The sequence below is a fragment of the Mercenaria mercenaria genome, chromosome 15, assembly GCF_021730395.1.
Source record: "Mercenaria mercenaria strain notata chromosome 15, MADL_Memer_1, whole genome shotgun sequence".
In the NCBI taxonomy this organism is placed as follows: Eukaryota; Metazoa; Mollusca; class Bivalvia; order Venerida; family Veneridae; genus Mercenaria; species Mercenaria mercenaria.
This window is the reverse complement of record NC_069375.1, coordinates 38,114,327-38,132,847: the sequence shown is the minus strand read 5'-3', so window position 1 is coordinate 38,132,847 and position 18,521 is coordinate 38,114,327. Positions and strand designations below refer to the sequence as shown.

Here is an 18,521-nt window from a genome sequence, read left to right as displayed (position 1 = left end):
CAGACTGAATGGATGTGCAGGCTGGTCTGGATCCATGCTGGACACAAACGCACTATGTTGGTTTTCTCATGGTGCGGCTGAAATGTCTCTTACACAGCAGCATCTGGTGCAAACACAATTTCATTACCAGAAAGAAGTTTTTACATTTTAAAGTTTTGTTTTTAACCAAGATTTTTTCACTATACCAATCATCTGTGTACGCAATTTTTTTTTTTTTTTTTTTAAAAACAGCATATGGAAAAATTATTCAGGTTGTTGCCAATCCAGTATTTGAGCAACAAAATATACAATCACTTTACATCTTTCATAGATCTAAAGTATAAATTATTCAGCAGTTTGCACAATACAGGTCAATGTTGATTTTATGCTAGCTAATTGATATTTCCTCAATTATCAATGCATAATATAAAACAGTACTGCACACGTTTATGTATATAAATCTGATAATAAATTGACAGCTATCTATCAAGAACCCACAACAAGTGGGACAATATCACACATAATTAGATAAAATGACACTGCAGTACTGTCTAGTATTTTTATTCTTGTTTACATTATGATAACATATAGATAATAGTATCATAATACCTGACAAACATCATATTAATATCTGTATTCTAATTATTAATAAAAAGCTATTTTACTCATCTAATTTAAGATTGTATTCTCCCTTTCTTAATATCAAAAAAAAAAAGTCATAGGATTTATGCTTACTGTATACTTGGTAATGTGTGCTGCTAGGTGTACTATAATCGAAATTAATATAAGTTTAACCCTTATATTCCATTTTTACTTATGTAACAGAATACAATTTTCTAATATTTACAAAGCTGTAAGATAAACTACTAAACTGACTTCCTTAAGTTAAGACCTGACATTTGTTTCTGATGAACTTTTTTTTCTCAACCCCAATCCTCTCGCACACCCCTTAACCCTCAACATTCTAAAAGCCAATTTTATTGTCAGTCAGTCCTAGGGCTAAGTTGTTTTAATTATGCATTTTATGGCTGCATACCTTATAGCCATGGAATGTGCCCAGTTATATAGAAAGTGCATTAATAGCAAACATACTCTCCAGGTAAAACACTTATTGAAATGACAATAATGGCAGTTTTATGCTTGAATGTATGGTAATGTATTTTGAAAGTTTGACAGAGGTATGTACTTACAGAAACACAGGAACAATGTATCCACCGCCATACTGTATACACTGAAGAAACACGAGGCTATCAGGTAGGTACCCAACACTACCAACTGAAACGAAACCTCACTGATGAAATATAACATTGAACTGATGTTCAACATATATCTAAGGCCATTGTCATTACAGAACAAGATTGTCAATAATGTATTTTCTAAGAAATAAAACTGATTTAATGCACTATATCTATTTTGATTAGGCCTACAAAAATTGTTTGTTTCCGGTAAAATGCTGAAAAAAAACTTAGGGTAGGTAAGTCAGATTTTTTTTTTTAATTTTTTTTTTATTATGTGGGACTTTTCGGAATTTTTTTGTGTGTATAAAAATGAATACAAATATGGGGGTTCTGCCTTTAAAGCATCAGTAAGCTGATTTCTAATATCACTGACCCTGTTTAAAGCATAAAATGTGCAGTTAAAAAGTTGAAAAAAAAATCTACAAGTCATAAAAACATTTAGGGTCCGGCCAAAAATTTAGGGTAGGTCGGGATACCAGAAACAAACATTTTTTTTTATAGGCCTTATCAATGCAGTAGAATAAAACCATTCTCTAGGAAGTTATCAACATCAGTAAACAAATCTTTCATATTAATCATTCAACATTCACAATGTCACTATATTTAAACAAATTTAGTTATGTTAATTTAGTAGGTTAAATTTAACCTTACACTGACACTGGATTTCTAATCAGTACAAAGTGACTTCTCGATTAGTAACTGAGAAATTCTCCACATTAAAACATGTGAAGTTAAAATAACTTGAGTGATACTGGTGGACTAGCGAATATGGTAAATGCCCCTTTACAATGTAACTGCAGATTTGAAACCCTTTGTGGTCACAACAGCCTCTCCTTATATAACATGAGAACTGGCAGACAACAAGCAATGTTATAAACAATAAAATAAATCAAGTATCCCTCGAAATTTGTTTTAACCTTCAGCCTGCTATATTTCTAAAATGGAAGTGGTCCATCGCTCAATTTGGGCAATACCATTTATTATTTGAAGGGGTGTTCACTGAAAAGTTACTGATTGAATAGCGAACAGTGCAGACCATGATCAGCCAGCACGGATGAATTTACTGACTGAATAGCGAACAGTGCAGACCATGATCAGCCAGCGCAGATGAATTTACTGACTGAATAGCGAACAGTGCAGACCATGATCAGCCAGCGCAGATGAATTTACTGACTGAATAGCAAACAGTGCAGACCATGATCAGCCAGCGCAGATGAATTTACTGACTGAATAGCGAACAGTGCAGACCATGATCAGCCAACGCAGATGAATTTACTGACTGAATAGCGAACAGTGCAGACCATGATCAGCCAGCGCAGATGAATTTACTGACTGAATAGCGAACAGTGCAGACCATGATCAGCCAGCGCAGATGAATTTACTGACTGAATAGCGAACAGTGCAGACCATGATCAGCCAACGCAGATGAATTTACTGACTGAATAGCGAACAGTGCAGACCATGATCAGCCAGCGCAGATGAATTTACTGACTGAATAGCGAACAGTGCAGACCATGATCAGCCAGCGCAGATGAATTTACTGACTGAATAGCGAACAGTGCAGACCATGATCAGCCAACGCAGATGAATTAACTGACTGAATAGCGAACAGTGCAGACCATGATCAGCCAGCGCGGATGAATTTACTGACTGAATAGGGAACAGTGCAGACCATGATCAGCCAGCGCGGATGAATTTACTGACTGAATAGGGAACAGTGCAGACCATGATCAGCCAGCACGGATGAATTTACTGACTGAATAGGGAACAGTGCAGACCATGATCAGCCAGCACGAATGTTCAGGCTGATCTTCGTTTGCACTGGTTGCAAAGGCAGAATCATTAGCTTGGAGAGCAGGGTTCACAATGAACTTGAAAATCATAAGACTTGAATTTCAGAATTAGACTACTAAAAGTTCTTGCACTGTAGACTGTATACTTACAATGACTGGTGTGAAGAAGTAGTTGAGCTTGGGGACATATTCACTGAGATACGAGATGTCTCCGTTGAAGAAGAAAAATGAAGCGACCCCTACAGCTGATACACACAGCAACTTGCTGATGAACAGGACAAAGTCTGTAACCTTGTCTAACACCACTACCCTGTAACACAAATATATTGTCTATAAAAATAGTATCTTGTTAAATCATTTAATTTTGTTAGTATATTATTTCTTATTTTCGTTCAAACAAATAGCTATTTCACAAGGGCACAAATTTGTGAATGTCATATTTTAAAGAAACAAGAGCTGTCACTAATGGTGACAAATGCCCCCACAGCACCTTGACCTTTGACCTGGTGACCCCAAAGTCAGTAGGGGTGGTGTACTCAATAAGTACTATTAGCATGTGAAGTTTGAAGGTCCTGGGTGCAGTGGTTTGCGAGTAGTGCCTTCATGCAAAAAGTTAACATTGACCACTGTGACCTTGACCTTTGACCTGGTGACCCCAAAGTCAGTAGGAGTGGTGTACTCAATAAGTACTATCAGCATGTGAAGTTTGAAGGTCCTGGGTGCAGTGGTTCGCGAGTAAAGTGCCTTCATGCAAAAACTTAACGTTGGCCCCTGTGACCTTAACCTTTGACCTGGTGACCCCAATGTCAGTAGGGGTGGTGTACTCAATAAGTACTATCAGCATGTGAAGTTTGAAGGTCCTGGGTGCAGTGGTTCGCGAGTAAAGTGCCTTCATGCAAAAAGTTAACATTGGCCCCTGTGACCTTGACCTTTGACCTGGTGATCCCAAAGTCAGTAGAGGTGGTGTACTCAATAAGTACTATCAGCATGTGAAGTTTGAAGGTCCTGGGTGCAGTGGTTCGCGAGTAAAGTGCCTTCATGCAAAAAGTTAACGTTGGCCCCTGTGACCTTGACCTTTGACCTGGTGATCCCAAAGTCAGTAGGGGTGGTGTACTCAATAAGTACTATCAGCATGTGAAGTTTGAAGGTCCTGGGTGCAGTGGTTCGCGAGTAAAGTGCCTTCATGCAAAAAGTTAACGTTGGCCCCTGTGACCTTGACCTTTGACCTGGTGACCCCAAAGTCAGTAGGGGTGGTGTACTCAATAAGTACTATCAGCATGTGAAGTTTGAAGGTCCTGGGTGCAGTGGTTTGCGAGTAAAGTGTCTTCATGCAAAAAGTTAACGTTGTGACTAACGAACGAACTAACGGACGGACAGTCGAAAACTAATATGCCTCCCTTCGGGGGCATAAAAAGATAAATAGTTTTGTGAATGTCATATTTTAAAGAAAAAAAAAATAAATAGTTATTTTATATATTTCATGAAAGTTGGAATTTCATTTCTTACTTATTTATTTACTTGGGTTTTACGGCGCACCAACACAGTATAGGTTATATGGCGCCAAACAGGACTACAAATTTTGGTTTCACATCTCATTTACAAACCAAAATTTGTAGTCCTGTTTGGATTGACATACAACTTAAAATCAACAAGAATTAATCCTCAGTGTATATTAGTAATTTCACAGTATTAAATGGTGGTGAAAAATATCTGATCTTCCCAGTTTGCTCCGATGAAGTGTGCAAGTACTGTTTTCCATATTTATTTCAGCCAAGGGACAAGACTAGCAAACAGCTGAATGCATTTTCATTCCCACTTAACTCCCTTGCTACACAGATTCTATGCATTTATCAAAATACATGCGAAAAGATAATTTTAACTACTTACCTGACAACATTTCTCATAATAAGGAAAAATGCATCTTTAGCAGAGGCACAGAAATTCTTCCCATAAATAGCAATCTGAAATATAAACATACAGAAAATTACCACACAGTACCTGAGGTATAACCCTTACCCTGCTACAAATCTTTAATGAACTTGTCCACCTTTCAGTTTGGACAGTACCATTAACTGTTAAAAGGGATGCATATCAAAACGATACTGAATGAATGACGAACAGTGCAGATCATGATCAGACTGCATGGATGTGCAGGCTGATCATGATCTACACTGGTCGCTAAGGCAGAATCAATTGTGTCCAGCATGGTAAGGGTTAATGTCACTATTCAATCATCAATGGAAAACCTTTATGAAATATAATTATGTTTTAAATGTTGTGAACTTTACTTTTTATACAAAAAAGTTTCAAAAACATTATGCAAAAAGTGCAATAATTTTTACTTATGGGTTTAGTGACATTTTGAGGGATTCTATATACAATGTAACTGAAAAAAAAAGCATATTCAACTCAGGGTATATCTGGAGTGCAGCTTCCTAAACACTATGGGAGAATGACAATGCCAGTAACTACTGGAAAAATATTGAATAACTCTGGAATTGCAGAAATGTATATTTGCCGAAAAGTCTCCAGTCTGCTAGAACAAAACAGGATTCTGATAGCTAATATAACACACTAAGCCAGTTACCGGTAGTAACCTCCCTTCGAATAAGCTGTTAAATTTAAATGAGAATTTTGCTATAAGTGTCAAATTCCTCCAACAAAGGTTGCGATCCTCTAAGAAAGCGGGGCATATCATGGAATGTGTATGTAAACTTACCAGAATATAGGCATTCTTGTTGAGGAATCTTAAGAATTTTTCCAGACACCACATGCAACATTTTAAACATCTGAAATAAAAAATTAAAGAAAAATCAAAATTAATATGCACTTACTTTGTAATAATACGAAAAAAATAATTTTAGCAATACAAATAATCAATGAATTACATAGGTAATAGACACATAATGACAATCAGAAATTTCTGTGCAATTACATTTTTTTCACATGTTTTTTTTGGCACTAAACTGGCTAATAATCCCATGTCTTTCTGTAAGAACTAGAGAATGTAGAAATCATAAACAGAACATGATCAATTGGCAACTGTCATTACCAATACACCACCTTAAAAACAGCAGTTTCTGAGGTCAATATAATTCTTTGACACTGGGTTATTTTCTGGGCTAGTAAACTTAACCTCTGCCCTGCTGGCAGCAAGCAACCAGTGCAGGCTGATCATGGTCTGCACTGTTCTCTATTTCGTCGAACACCCCTTTGAATAATAATTGGTAACGCCTTAACTGAATGACAGACCAGTCCACTTTAGAAATTTAGCAGGGTAAAGGTTAAAGAAGAACTTACTTGAGGAAGAATTTAGCCACAGCATTTCCTGATCCTTTTAACTTGTGGTCCAGGTACTCGAGGAACACACGGATCATCTGAACAATAGCAATCAGTAATGAACCAAATGCTAGTGATCCCATATGAAATCTGAAGAAAAAAAAACAAGAAGCTGCGTTCAATAAACGCTTGATGCCCCCGGTGGCATCCTTGTCAATACAAAGCAACCTTGAAAACGAGGTCAAGTTCAAGGTCAAACTGAGGTCAGGTGATGTTTGAACATGAGGAATGGACACAGGTTACATCTGCATTAGTATCAAGTCATTCTAGTAAGTGGTATTGATGCTACACGAAACTGTCCCATTTGGTTAACCTCGTACGGACAAACAGACGGACGGACGAACGGACAGACGGACAGGACAATCACTATATGCCTCCCGCATCAGTAGATGCCAGGGGCATAAAAATAACAATCCCATCAAATTATTAATGGACAAGTTCAAATGAATGTTTTGTTTTTGTTTATTTATGTAATAGTAGCTAAGAAAGTTGTCAATTTAATCATAGCTTAAAACTTTTTTTTTTTTTTTTTCAAAAATAAATTTAAGCCATCAGACAAAGTAACAAGTGGGAATTAAAATCTCTATCAATCATCACCTTTTTTTTTCTCCTTTTCTAATAAAAAATCTGTTTTCTATGTTAAAATTAAAATCAGAACCACATTAGTGATATACAGTACCTATTGGCCCCTTACCTGAGTGAGCGGTAAATAGACCCAGTCAGAGGGAATGCTGGTATATCCTTGGGTTTCTCAAACGCCCAGTAGTAGGAGGCAAAAGCCCCAGCAAGGGTCATCTGTCCGAGGGCCACAATGAAGTTCATTCCCCAGAAAAACATAAACAACAGGAACACTTCAAGTGGAATTGTATACCTGAAAAAATTACATCATTTCTTGAAAATATAATTGAGCCGTGCCATGAGAAAACCAACATAGTGGGTTTGCAACCAGCATGGATCCAGTCTGGTCAGGATCCATGCTGTTCACTTTCAAAGCCTATTGGAATTAGAGAAACTGTTAGCGAACAGCATGGATCCTGACCATACTGAGCGGATGCGCAGGCTGGTCTGGATCCAGGCTGGTCGCAAACCCACTATGTTGGTTTTCCCATGGTGCGGCTCAATTATATACAATCAAACTTCTTTCGCTCAAACTCAGGTAATTCAAACACCACACTTCTCTTGAACTAACTGTCAGGTCTAAACAAAATTCCTATATAATGTATATTGCTACTGATAACTCAAACTATTTTTGCTTGTCCCATCAAGTTGAGCAAACAAAGTTTGACAGTAGTTTATACTGCCATTCATGGAGATAATAACACGACAATTCAGAAATTAAAAGTAGCCGCATCTACTAAAGATTCTTCTCTGCTCTCTTAAGGAGGTAGGTTACCTTGTTACCAGGGTAAATTCAAATTAGTTGAACCGCAGTGATTTTTTGTATTTCGTGTAATTTAATGTTTTAACTGCTACAGTCTCAGTTCCATTTATCTCTGTCCCTTCAAGTACAATTTTTATCCAGGTTTGAAGTACATGACCCTCTTAAGGTATTTTATATAGAAAGAAGAAGGAAAATACTGATATTTAACACTTTTCAGTGTATTTTGGTTTCATTGTTATCCGTAGAAGTCTGCATAATTAATAGTTTTACTAGTATGCGCATTAGCTTTCTAATAAAAGCTTAAAATGTATATGTCGCGGGGCTCGTGTTTCCATGGTAACGCATTTTCTCTCAGTTTTCAACAATTATGTTTGAAAACGGGTTTTTCGACGGTTTCAGTGCCATTCTGTTATTGGCCAACATGGAATATTTGGGTAATATGATTAGTAAAATACCAAGAACTTTACATGGTACTATGTCTTTCTTAAAGTTTAGAGTAACCATGGCAACAGAGATGTTTAATATAGCTTATATGTTGCTTTTTATCGTAATTTCTTATAAAAAAAATATTATATAAAATTATCTTTCTTGTTAATGTAGCTTTAAAACATCTTATTTCTAACGTTAGTAATATTTTCGTATGAATTGCAGTTAATTTAACAAATTTCACAGCTTAAAATACTTACAGCAGTGCCCGTCGTCTGACATTTTTATTGAAAAATCATTCTGCATGCTGCTATTATTCTCATGGATATTGTTGAAATGAAAATAAAAAGCCGAAGCTCTGTTCCTTAAATAGACCAGTGTCAACGCTTTTGAATTTTACAAGTAGACATATAGGTCACGGGCTTCGTTTCCATGGTAACATCAATTTAATTCAAGACACCACAATTTTATACTGAAATTTGAACAATTTTAGAGCTTAGTTTTAGTATTTAAGTAACAAATTATCAACGGAAACTGGGAAATAGGTATAACAAATCAAACTGCCCAATTTTTATTTGTAAATGACCGTAATAAGTTACCTTTCAGCCAACTACATTCCCAATCACATCAGTTACCATCATCCATTTTCTTACATTCCGCATAACATTTCAATATAATTACATAAAAGAAGCAAAATATTGATCATTTTTCAGAGCAAAAGACTAATAAAAAAGTATTTCAGCAAATAATGGCTGTTAAAAAATAGTTCAAATAAAGAAAAAGCACAGAATAACGTACTTTCAAAATAAAAGCTATTAATTTTGCGCGGTAACTGACACGTAACGTCATGACGTCATTTTAAGGCAAGGATGTTTTGAAGTGTTTCTGCGGCAATTCATTCATTATTTCTGCATTATTAAAACCATTAAACATAAGATCGGAGGCAGTTTCAAGATTTATTTCCAGAAGAATGGATATACAAACACATTTAGTTTGTCGTAAACGTCGTCGTAAATCGTCACGTTAGCTTCCGGTTGGACATGCGCACTTACAAATATCAAGGTAACCTACCTCCTTAAACCATTTTGTGATCTATAAGATATGTGTAACAATAATTTTATACAAAATTCAATGTACTACAGATTGAAGAAAGAACATAGGGAAATAGAACAATAATTTTTACAGTTATCAAAATTAATGTTACACTTTCTATACTGGTAGTTCAAAGTCATTTGAATACACCTGTGTGTAAATTGCAATAAATCAAAAGTAAATCGCTTCATCTTTTTTCTATTATCTACAGTTCTATCAAGATGCAAACTATTTTGATATTCTTAGATTTCCACATTATACCAGACAATAATAGCTCACATATACATTAAGAAACTGAAAATGGGTTATATATATAATAAAACAACAGCTATATATTCAGTGACTGGAAAATAACTACCAAAACAAATGTTGCCAGCATCATTAAAAGAACACCCTATCAATCTATGCCATCTGGCTTAAAGCATTATTTTTGTCATATCCCCTTACTGGCCTTAGCAAAAGCTTTCAAATATACTTTATTAAAGGAAGCTTAATATTGTTCTATATACTAGTAACTAATGTCCATATATTACCCTATCCTAGCATTTATGTAAAGGCAGGCAATGTATCTGACATCCGTGCTACTAAATATTTTGTGTAACTGATAACTTCTAAACATGTATCTGACACTGAAGAGACAATGGAAGCAATGTCTTTAGTCAATCTGAATACAGACTAATTTTAGTTTCTTTCCAATCAATTAACAAATTGACTTAATGAATTATTAACAAGAGTGCCAGACTGTCACAAAATACACCCGTCATCAAATTTGGCCTAATTCAAGGGCCATAATCCAAATCTGCCTGGGCCGATTTGGGTGGTTATCGAACTTGGCCGAGATATGCTGCCCACAAACATTGTCAGCAAGTTTGGTGAAGATCGGATGAAAACCGTTTGACTTAGAGAGCAGACATGCTTTGGACGCTGACCGCCTGCCTGCCACAGGTGTTAACATAATATGCCCCGCTCTTTCAGAGACGGGCATATAAAAAGCACTGTTATTCTGTACTCATTTAAAACCATTATAAAACACACTTATTCAGACATATTGCCCACTGCTTTTGACACATGCATTTATAGAAGCTTGGGTAATGATAACCCCCAGTCACTTTTTTCAGAGACTTTCCACCTCAGGTCTGCTAAAATTTTCGCTGCAGATATTCATGCAAACTGAAAACAACTACTGGCTATATGTACAAGTGCGTGTGATTTTCATGTACAAGACAATATCTGAGCCATGGCATGAGAAAACCAACATAATGGCTTTGCGACCAGCATGGATCCAGACCAGCCTGCGTATCCGCGCAGTCTGGTCAGAATCCATGCTGTTCGCTAACAGTTTCTCTAATTACTATAGGCTTTGAAAGCGAACAGCATATATTCTGACCAGACTGCGCGGATGCGCAGGCTGGTCTGGATCCATGCTGGTCGCAAACCCACTATGTTTGTTTTCTCATGGCTGATCTTATTTTTATTACCTCCCTGATGCTAGCCTGAAAGTGTTCTTTGGATAAAATACACTGACCATACACATTTATATATCTTATAACTTTTTCATAATAATATTTTCTAAATAAGTTCTTAGTGGGTTTTTTTGCAAACAATACTTAATGACTTATCCCTGGATTTCAAACCAGAACTAGCTCTGCCTGTCTAATAGACTACATTTTATCACTACTAATAATACCTATTAACATGACTTAAATTTACAATAAATAGACGAAATGGATCAGAACAAAGGCAAAACAAATCTTGATACAGTTCTAACAGTCTGAGCTCAAATTCCGTTCCCACTAGGACTCCTGCAACATTATAAAGTTATAACTCTTTAAAAAACAAAACCATTAAAAAACAAACAAAAACATATTTGTTGTTTTCCTTTCTTTGTTTGAATTGGTTTAACTGTATTTGGTCAACCAGTGCTCCTGGATCTTGTGTCATCACTGACTTGTCCTCTGCAAGTTACTGACAACTTCTCCACATGGCACAAAGGTGGAGGATGAACAACTTCAGACATGACAAAGAACAGCCCAGTGAACAAACTTGCAGCATTTCCAACCATAGTCTTGTGCTCTTACTAACTACCAAGTACTACAAACAAAATTTTAACTCACAAACTGAGATAAACTCACTGATTCACTATAAAGACTTTCAAGAGACAGAATGCCATAAATGGTATGGCCTTCAAATTGGCTGAGAGAAAGACAGACATACATACATATAGACACACACACTGACTGGGAGATAAACAGATAAACATAAATACTGACCAACTTGGAGACAGACAGACATACAAACTGACTGGGAGACAGCCAGACATACAGACTGACTGGGGAGTTAGACAGACACACAGATTGACTGACAATCAATAAAGCCAGCTTCAATAATGAGAAAAGGAAACTTACTCATCACCTCCATATTTCACAAACTCACACACTTCTCCTGTATTTTGGTCCTGTAAACATAAAATGTATGATCTTGTTAGGAATATGAATTGCATATCAGTTTTCAGTAGCCATTATTATATCTCTTAATCTAATAAAACTGCAGAAAGAAACTAGGTGTTTTTGTCACAAAAACATATGTCTCCCCCATATGTATACCTTTAGGTCATGCGGCCATTTTGTGCAGGGAAGTGGAACGTGTCGGCAATATGCAAAACTAGGCTTGGTACCGATCATTCCTGTGAAGTTTCGTCAAAATCTGTCCAGCAGTTTGACCTGTGAAAGCCGGACAAGATTTTTCTATTTTTAGCTCTGGTGGCCATTTTGTATAGCGAAGCAGAACACGCCAGCTAATGCACAACTTTGATTGGTACCGATCACTCCTGTGAAGTTTCGACGAAATCTGGCCAGCAGTTTGACCTGTGAAAGCCTAACAAGCTTAATGTGGACGACGGCGGGACAGACAGACAGACGGCAAAGGCAAAAACAATATGTCTCCCCCACCTATGGGGGAAACATAATGATTCGTAAAACTAACCAAAAGCTAGAGCCAAAGTTGTGAAACTAAAATAACCTCATGTTCATCATATAAAACCATTAAAAAGTGTGAGTATTTTTAACAATTCAGATCAAACTGCAATGTCATATTCTTTGGTTTCATTTAAAGAATAATAAAATTATAGTTCATACTTACATTAACATCACATGGAGCACGTTTAAGGTAATAAGTCACACCTCCATCATCTGTTGTGTTGGTAGCATTGTTGTAGAACTGTGAGGCACCCATGGAGGCCACATATGCTGCACTCACTACGTAGTAAGCAAAGAATGCCAGCTGCATTAGGAATGGGAACACAGGCCATATCAGGGTGAATATCATGTTTCCTATAGCTCTGAAAGAAGGTAAATATCATGTTACCTATAGCTGTATAACAGGGTAAATATCATGTTGCCTATAGCTCTGAAAGAGGGAATATATCATGTTACCTATAGCTGTATAACAGGGTAAATATCATGTTACCTATAGCTCTGAAAGAGGGAATATATCATGTTACCTATAGCTGTATAACAGGGTAAATATCATGTTGCCTATAGCTCTGAAAGAGGGAATATATCATGTTACCTATAGCTGTATAACAGGGTAAATATCATGTTGCCTATAGCTCTGAAAGAGGGAATATATCATGTTACCTATAGCTGTATAACAGGGTAAATATCATGTTGCCTGTAGCTCTCAAAGGGGGTAAAGATCATGTCCTACAGCTCCAAAAGAGGGTACACTTATATATATGACCCATAGCTCTGAAAGAGGGTTAATATTATGTTTCCTATTTCCCTGAAAGATGCATTTGGATATGAAATGGAAACAGAAACTACCTTTTTATTGATACAGAGAAAAATCTTAAAACTCTATGCCTGATGGCTTTATTCTTGATTTCAACTAGTACCTGTACATCTGCACTGAACTGGATAGATTGTTTTGCTGGGTTTAAAGTCACACCGACTTAATGTTGGCAACTTTTTCGAGTTTTCAATTTGGAGGAAGAACCAAGGTGCCCCTAAAGGCACTGTGTCAGGTATGAGTGGGCACCTGGGTAGAATCACCGGTATCCATAAGCCAGTTGAATGCTTTCCCGGACTGGCCTTCCTCACATGAAGAATTCTACACCCAAAGAGAGGTTCCATACCCAAATCAGAGAGGAGAATGTGATACAAAGTAAGGAACCTTAACCAATTGCCAACAAAGGCCCCTCTGCAAAAATTGCTGTCATATTTTGCCATTGGAAACATCTGAAACTTTGTCCTTTGACTTAGAAAAGCAATCCTCAGCACTGATATCAGATAGTAAGAACAATTTAGGATTATCAACAAAAACCATTCATAAATTTTGATGACAAACTTACCTGCTAGACTCTTTGATGAGTTCTATAGCAATACAAATCCTCTTCACCAGGAAGAGAAATATCAGCAGAAATATCAACAGCAATGTGGAACACGTGCAAGCTGAAGAAAAAGACAAAGTATGTCTGATGATTAAAGAGACTCATTCAGACAGAAATCAACAAAATTTGCTATTCAGTGGCAAGTATAAAACAATCTTTCTTAAACATATGTTTATATTTCAATGACTGCTATGTTATAATGGAATCAGACTCACTGCCGAAATCCAGCCTTCATTTTTTTTCTTTAATTCAGCACTACTGTATTTCTTATAACTTCTCAGGTTAAACAAACAGAGAAATGCAAACATGTGAATGAAGAGTCAGAAAACACAACCTCAATGTTTCTCTGGAATATTTTCATCAAAATATTTAATAAACTTATTTTTATTTAAAACAATATCTTACCAAAAGCCAGCCATGTTTTCTTTAGGCCCAGATAGTAGTTGAATTCCCCGGCAAATAATGGAGCAACATCATACTGTTCGGCAGGATTTCCATTGTTCTTCAGGTAGTAGTATCTATCAAAGCTGTAATATGTTCCTATAGGGAAAAACAAATCAATACACTACATGTCATATACTCCTATAGTGAAAAACAAGCTATATAGTGCATTACATGCTACTATAGGAAAAGAACAACATACAATTTGTAATATGTTCCTTCCGGTGGGGGGGAAACAAACAATGCACAACCTGATTCTTAACAGAGAAAATCTGCTTAAAAGATATTATCTGCACAGGATGGACAGGCTGCATAACCATGCACTGTCCACCTGTTGTGGGTTTTCTTTTAACTTATAATGGTGAACAATGAATCAATCCAAGTGAATACGGGCTGGAATTATTTATCTTTTATGCATAGATATATTGTCCCCTAAGATACTGAATGTGTATTAAACAGTATTTGGCAATAACAAATCTGTTAAGACAACTTTGCAAATGTATAATAGGTATTTATCACCTGTTTTAATTTCAATGAAGTATTTATCACTGGAGAAGGTGAAAGACCACTAAATTTAGTCATGATATTTACCAAATGCCCAGACTCCAAGGAAGAGTACGAGTGTGGCCCACACTATAATTCCAGCAATAAATCTCAGCAATATGATCCAGATAAAACAGAACACTGCTGCACCTCCCAGACACCTGAAATAATGATGATAATAATCAAACAGAACACCGCCGCACCTCCCAGACACCTGAAATAATGATAATCATCATCAGTAGCTACATCAACAACAGCAGCATTCTCCTCCTCACCATCAGCACTTTCTTCGTCATCAAAGTTACCATGATGATTATTATTGTAATAACATACAAATAATATTTACTAGCACTTTCAATGAAGGTGGCTCATACCCCCAATGAAGGCTAAGATCTACAATGATATCGCTTTTCCATTGCCAAAAACTGCCTTAAGTGCAATATCTTAAGTTCCCTTAAGTTAACTTAATATTATTGTCTTAAATCCATTTGAAACTTTTAAGAACCCATTAAAGGAATTCTAAAATTATTAATCATTTTTAGATAGTACATTTTCTCTCAGACTCCCATCTATTACTGTATCATGTTGCATCAAATTCACTTCATATGCCTTAAAATTAAATGTGTATCAATAGGACACTGGTGACCCCCTACCCACACCTTAACCATACCCTAGAATGGCCTAGATGCACAACTTCACATGCCAAACAACACTCCTATAAAGTTTCATGACTCAGATCAATTACACAAACTTTTTTGCCATTTGTGCAAATTTCTGACTTAGTCAAGAGAAGCATTTTTAAAGATTTTAATTTTGTGTTTGTAGTAGCTAGGAAGAAAGTACTGGTGTTCAGATTACTATATATTCTCCAAATGCATTAACAACGCAATCAAATCCATATGTTGACTTAACAGCCCACTGAAAGTTTAACTTTGTTCATTATAATAATTATACATGTTATACTTACGCAAGAATAAGCCACCATGCATTGATACAATCTTTAAACACTAATTCTGCATAATTCTTTAATGCATAAAACTTAGCAAGGTACCTGAAAAACAATATTTTTCATAAGCAATAACGTTGTGTGCTCAAAACATTAAATGACCTTCAAAATACAATATTTTACAATGGCAATGCCATATCTATTATCTTGGCCTTTGAATTAGAACTTTCAGAGTTAATCATAGATGCTATTAATAAAGCTAATGTAAGAGTTTATAAATTCACATTTGGGACCCAAAGTTGCTGTGCTGAAAGTTCTCAACATGAAAAACTTATTTAACCATTTTACACAAGTTCTTATTCTGAGGATGTGTTAATTTTAGAACAACACCACATTATGTCATAGCTACATAAAAACAAGGGTAAGTAACTCCCAGGCGGAGAGTGGACATAGTCATCCAGTCTTAACACTATCTATGAAACCAATGACTGTGAGGAAGACCCCCTCTCCACCAGCTAAAAATTACCAATATTGGTATAAGAGTCTAATGTATGGACGCTTTACACCTGGCACCCTAAAGAACCAGGGAAGCTTCTGCAACTGAAGCATGTTCTGGATCTTACACTATCCTCCAATTAAAAATACTAACAGTCTTTTTAGTGGTGGGGAACTATAGCCATGTAAAAGATCCTTTATCCGTCAAAAGACAGACCAGGGCCCATATTCATCAATGTTTACAAGAATAATACTTTGAAATACTAAAATTACTTTTTGCCCTTTATTTGTGAATTGTGTATGGACTTAATTAAATTGACTAGAATATGGAATATACTACAACAAAAATGTATACAAACTTACAACAATATTGATCTATTATAAAGGAAGTTATGGCAATTTGAATTTTTAGGAGTCTTTTGTCTTAATTTCAGACTAAAAACATTGTTGAAAACGAGCCCAGGGACCCCCAGGGTCAGTGTGAAAAACACCATTGTTCATTCACATGAATATTAACCCTGACCATGTTGGACACAACCCATTCTGCTTTTACGACCAGTGTAGATAATGATCAGCCTGCATAGTCTGACCGAGATCTGCACTGTCCGCCATTCTGTCAGTAAATTTTTGGTAAGTACACCTTTTAACAGTTAAAGATAAAGTCAAAATTGGAAGATGGACAAGTTTATTATAGAAATTTAGCAGGGTAAGGGTTATTCTTGTGCCTGTATATATACTTACTGACTCGCTGTGTTTAAGACATCCCCATTTATATCAATTCCATCTTTACTGGTGAGGTTGTAGCTGCCACTAGATGATACCATGGTGGCAGCGTAGTCTAATCCATCAATAAATACAGACGGGATACAACGACCAACAACTGAAATATAAAATAGTCAGTACAACTTAAATTGACAAGACCTCTGAAGAATTCACAAACTCCCCTACGGCATCGTGTAAAATATGGAGTGGAGTCGTGGAGTGGAGTGGTGGAGTGGAGTCTGGAGTCGTTTTTGGAGTCAATTTTGGAGTCAGTTCTGGAGTCAAATTTGGAGTGGAGTCTTTTTTGGAGTCAAATTTGGAGTCGATTTTGGAGTGGAGTCTTTTTTGGATTATGTGATTTGCTCTGTTTTAGGGTAAATGTTGGCTCGATCCTATTGAATGTACTGAAAAATATCTGTAATAAAAATGTCGCTTTAGTCTACTTGCAGACCTGCTGCATATTTTTTTCACCTGCGTGTAGGTCTACTAAAATAATACATTTTGTATGAAATTTATTAAAAGCAAAACAAAAAAAAAAGAACAAGGTTTACGTTCACTGTATTTGCTTCAAATACCCAAAATGCACTATTTGCTGTTCTCATTAAAAAAAAAAAATCTTGGGGAGGATAACCCCGTACCCCCAACACCACCCCTGCGTACTATGAATAAGGTCCTGTTTAATATAGGTATCATTTATAAATTTTGAATATTGACCAGCAAAGACCATGGCTGGTCATGGTTTGCATTGTTCGCAGAAGGCAGACCTATTTACCTGTTTACTATATAACAGTCTGAACTTAAAATTTACAAAATGTAAATCTTAAAAAATGCAGATGTTTTGTCTTTATTCATAGTTTACTGCATTTGCATAGAACTAGATCAGCCTGCACTATTCTCATTCATCTGATGTTCGACATGGTACCCGAGAACCGTGGTAGAGCTCTTGTATGCAAGAATGGCCTGCACAGGCATGAAGTTGATCAGAATTCATATAGTTCTTTAACAATTTGTCTTACTCGAATATGGTTTACAAGCAAATTTTGTATGGAATGAAAAGACGAATCAAGAGCCAGACTAGTGCAAATGTACTTTTTTGTGAATTGTACTATTGTCTATTATAAACATATGCATAACACACAGTATTCTATCCTTCATTAATTTCATCAGGTATTATCATGTCTTATTATGTGTCTTATTATATTATGCCGTTTGTAGTAGATAGTAAATATTTAATTACCCAAGTTTTTTTCTTGTTTTCATTTTCCTGATTCATTTTAAAATTTTAAAACAATACTTTCTCATTATTTAACATTTCAAGTTTGAAATGTTCATCAATTCTCTCTGAGTAATCTTCAGGTAACATCTGGCCCAACATCATAAATAACAAACCATGAAGGAACTAGGGGTCAAGTCCTGATAAGAATGAGATATCATGCTGAGGTGCTGTACCAGTACCTTCATCAGCGGAATTGTAGAAATCTGTCATACAGTAGAGAGTGATTTGTTGTAATTAACTTTCCAATGTAATGACAAGTTATTCTTACCAATCTGATAAGGGTCATTTCAGAAAACATCAGTAACTGTTATTGTTATTTCTAGAGGAGTATGATATTGAGCCCATGATTCAACAGTTTACTAGTAAATGTAAGTGTGAAATATTGTATGTGGATAATTATTTGGAGGTGACATATAAACGTAG

General features: G+C 36.0%; 1 protein-coding gene across 7 annotated transcripts in view; it reads right to left on the bottom strand.

Moving 5' to 3' along the window:
* LOC123551540 (choline transporter-like protein 2) overlaps positions 1–18,521 on the bottom strand; it is a 58,944-nt gene that overhangs the window by 10,119 nt on the left and 30,304 nt on the right. For all 7 annotated transcript variants that reach the window (XR_008367436.1, XR_008367437.1, XR_008367438.1 and 4 more), the window contains exons 8-20: positions 16,802–16,940; positions 15,587–15,670; positions 14,668–14,780; positions 14,041–14,175; positions 13,597–13,696; positions 12,387–12,585; positions 11,654–11,703; positions 7,044–7,220; positions 6,311–6,439; positions 5,730–5,799; positions 4,898–4,971; positions 3,161–3,320; positions 1,170–1,254 (exon numbers count right to left, since the gene is read on the bottom strand). Coding sequence is in view for 3 of the 7 variants with exons in the window: in XM_053525046.1 (XP_053381021.1) it covers positions 1,170–1,254; positions 3,161–3,320; positions 4,898–4,971; positions 5,730–5,799; positions 6,311–6,439; positions 7,044–7,220; positions 11,654–11,703; positions 12,387–12,585; positions 13,597–13,696; positions 14,041–14,175; positions 14,668–14,780; positions 15,587–15,670; positions 16,802–16,940 (1,515 nt within the window). In the remaining 4 variants the exon portion in view is untranslated. The remainder of the gene's footprint in view (positions 1–1,169; positions 1,255–3,160; positions 3,321–4,897; positions 4,972–5,729; positions 5,800–6,310; positions 6,440–7,043; positions 7,221–11,653; positions 11,704–12,386; positions 12,586–13,596; positions 13,697–14,040; positions 14,176–14,667; positions 14,781–15,586; positions 15,671–16,801; positions 16,941–18,521) is intronic.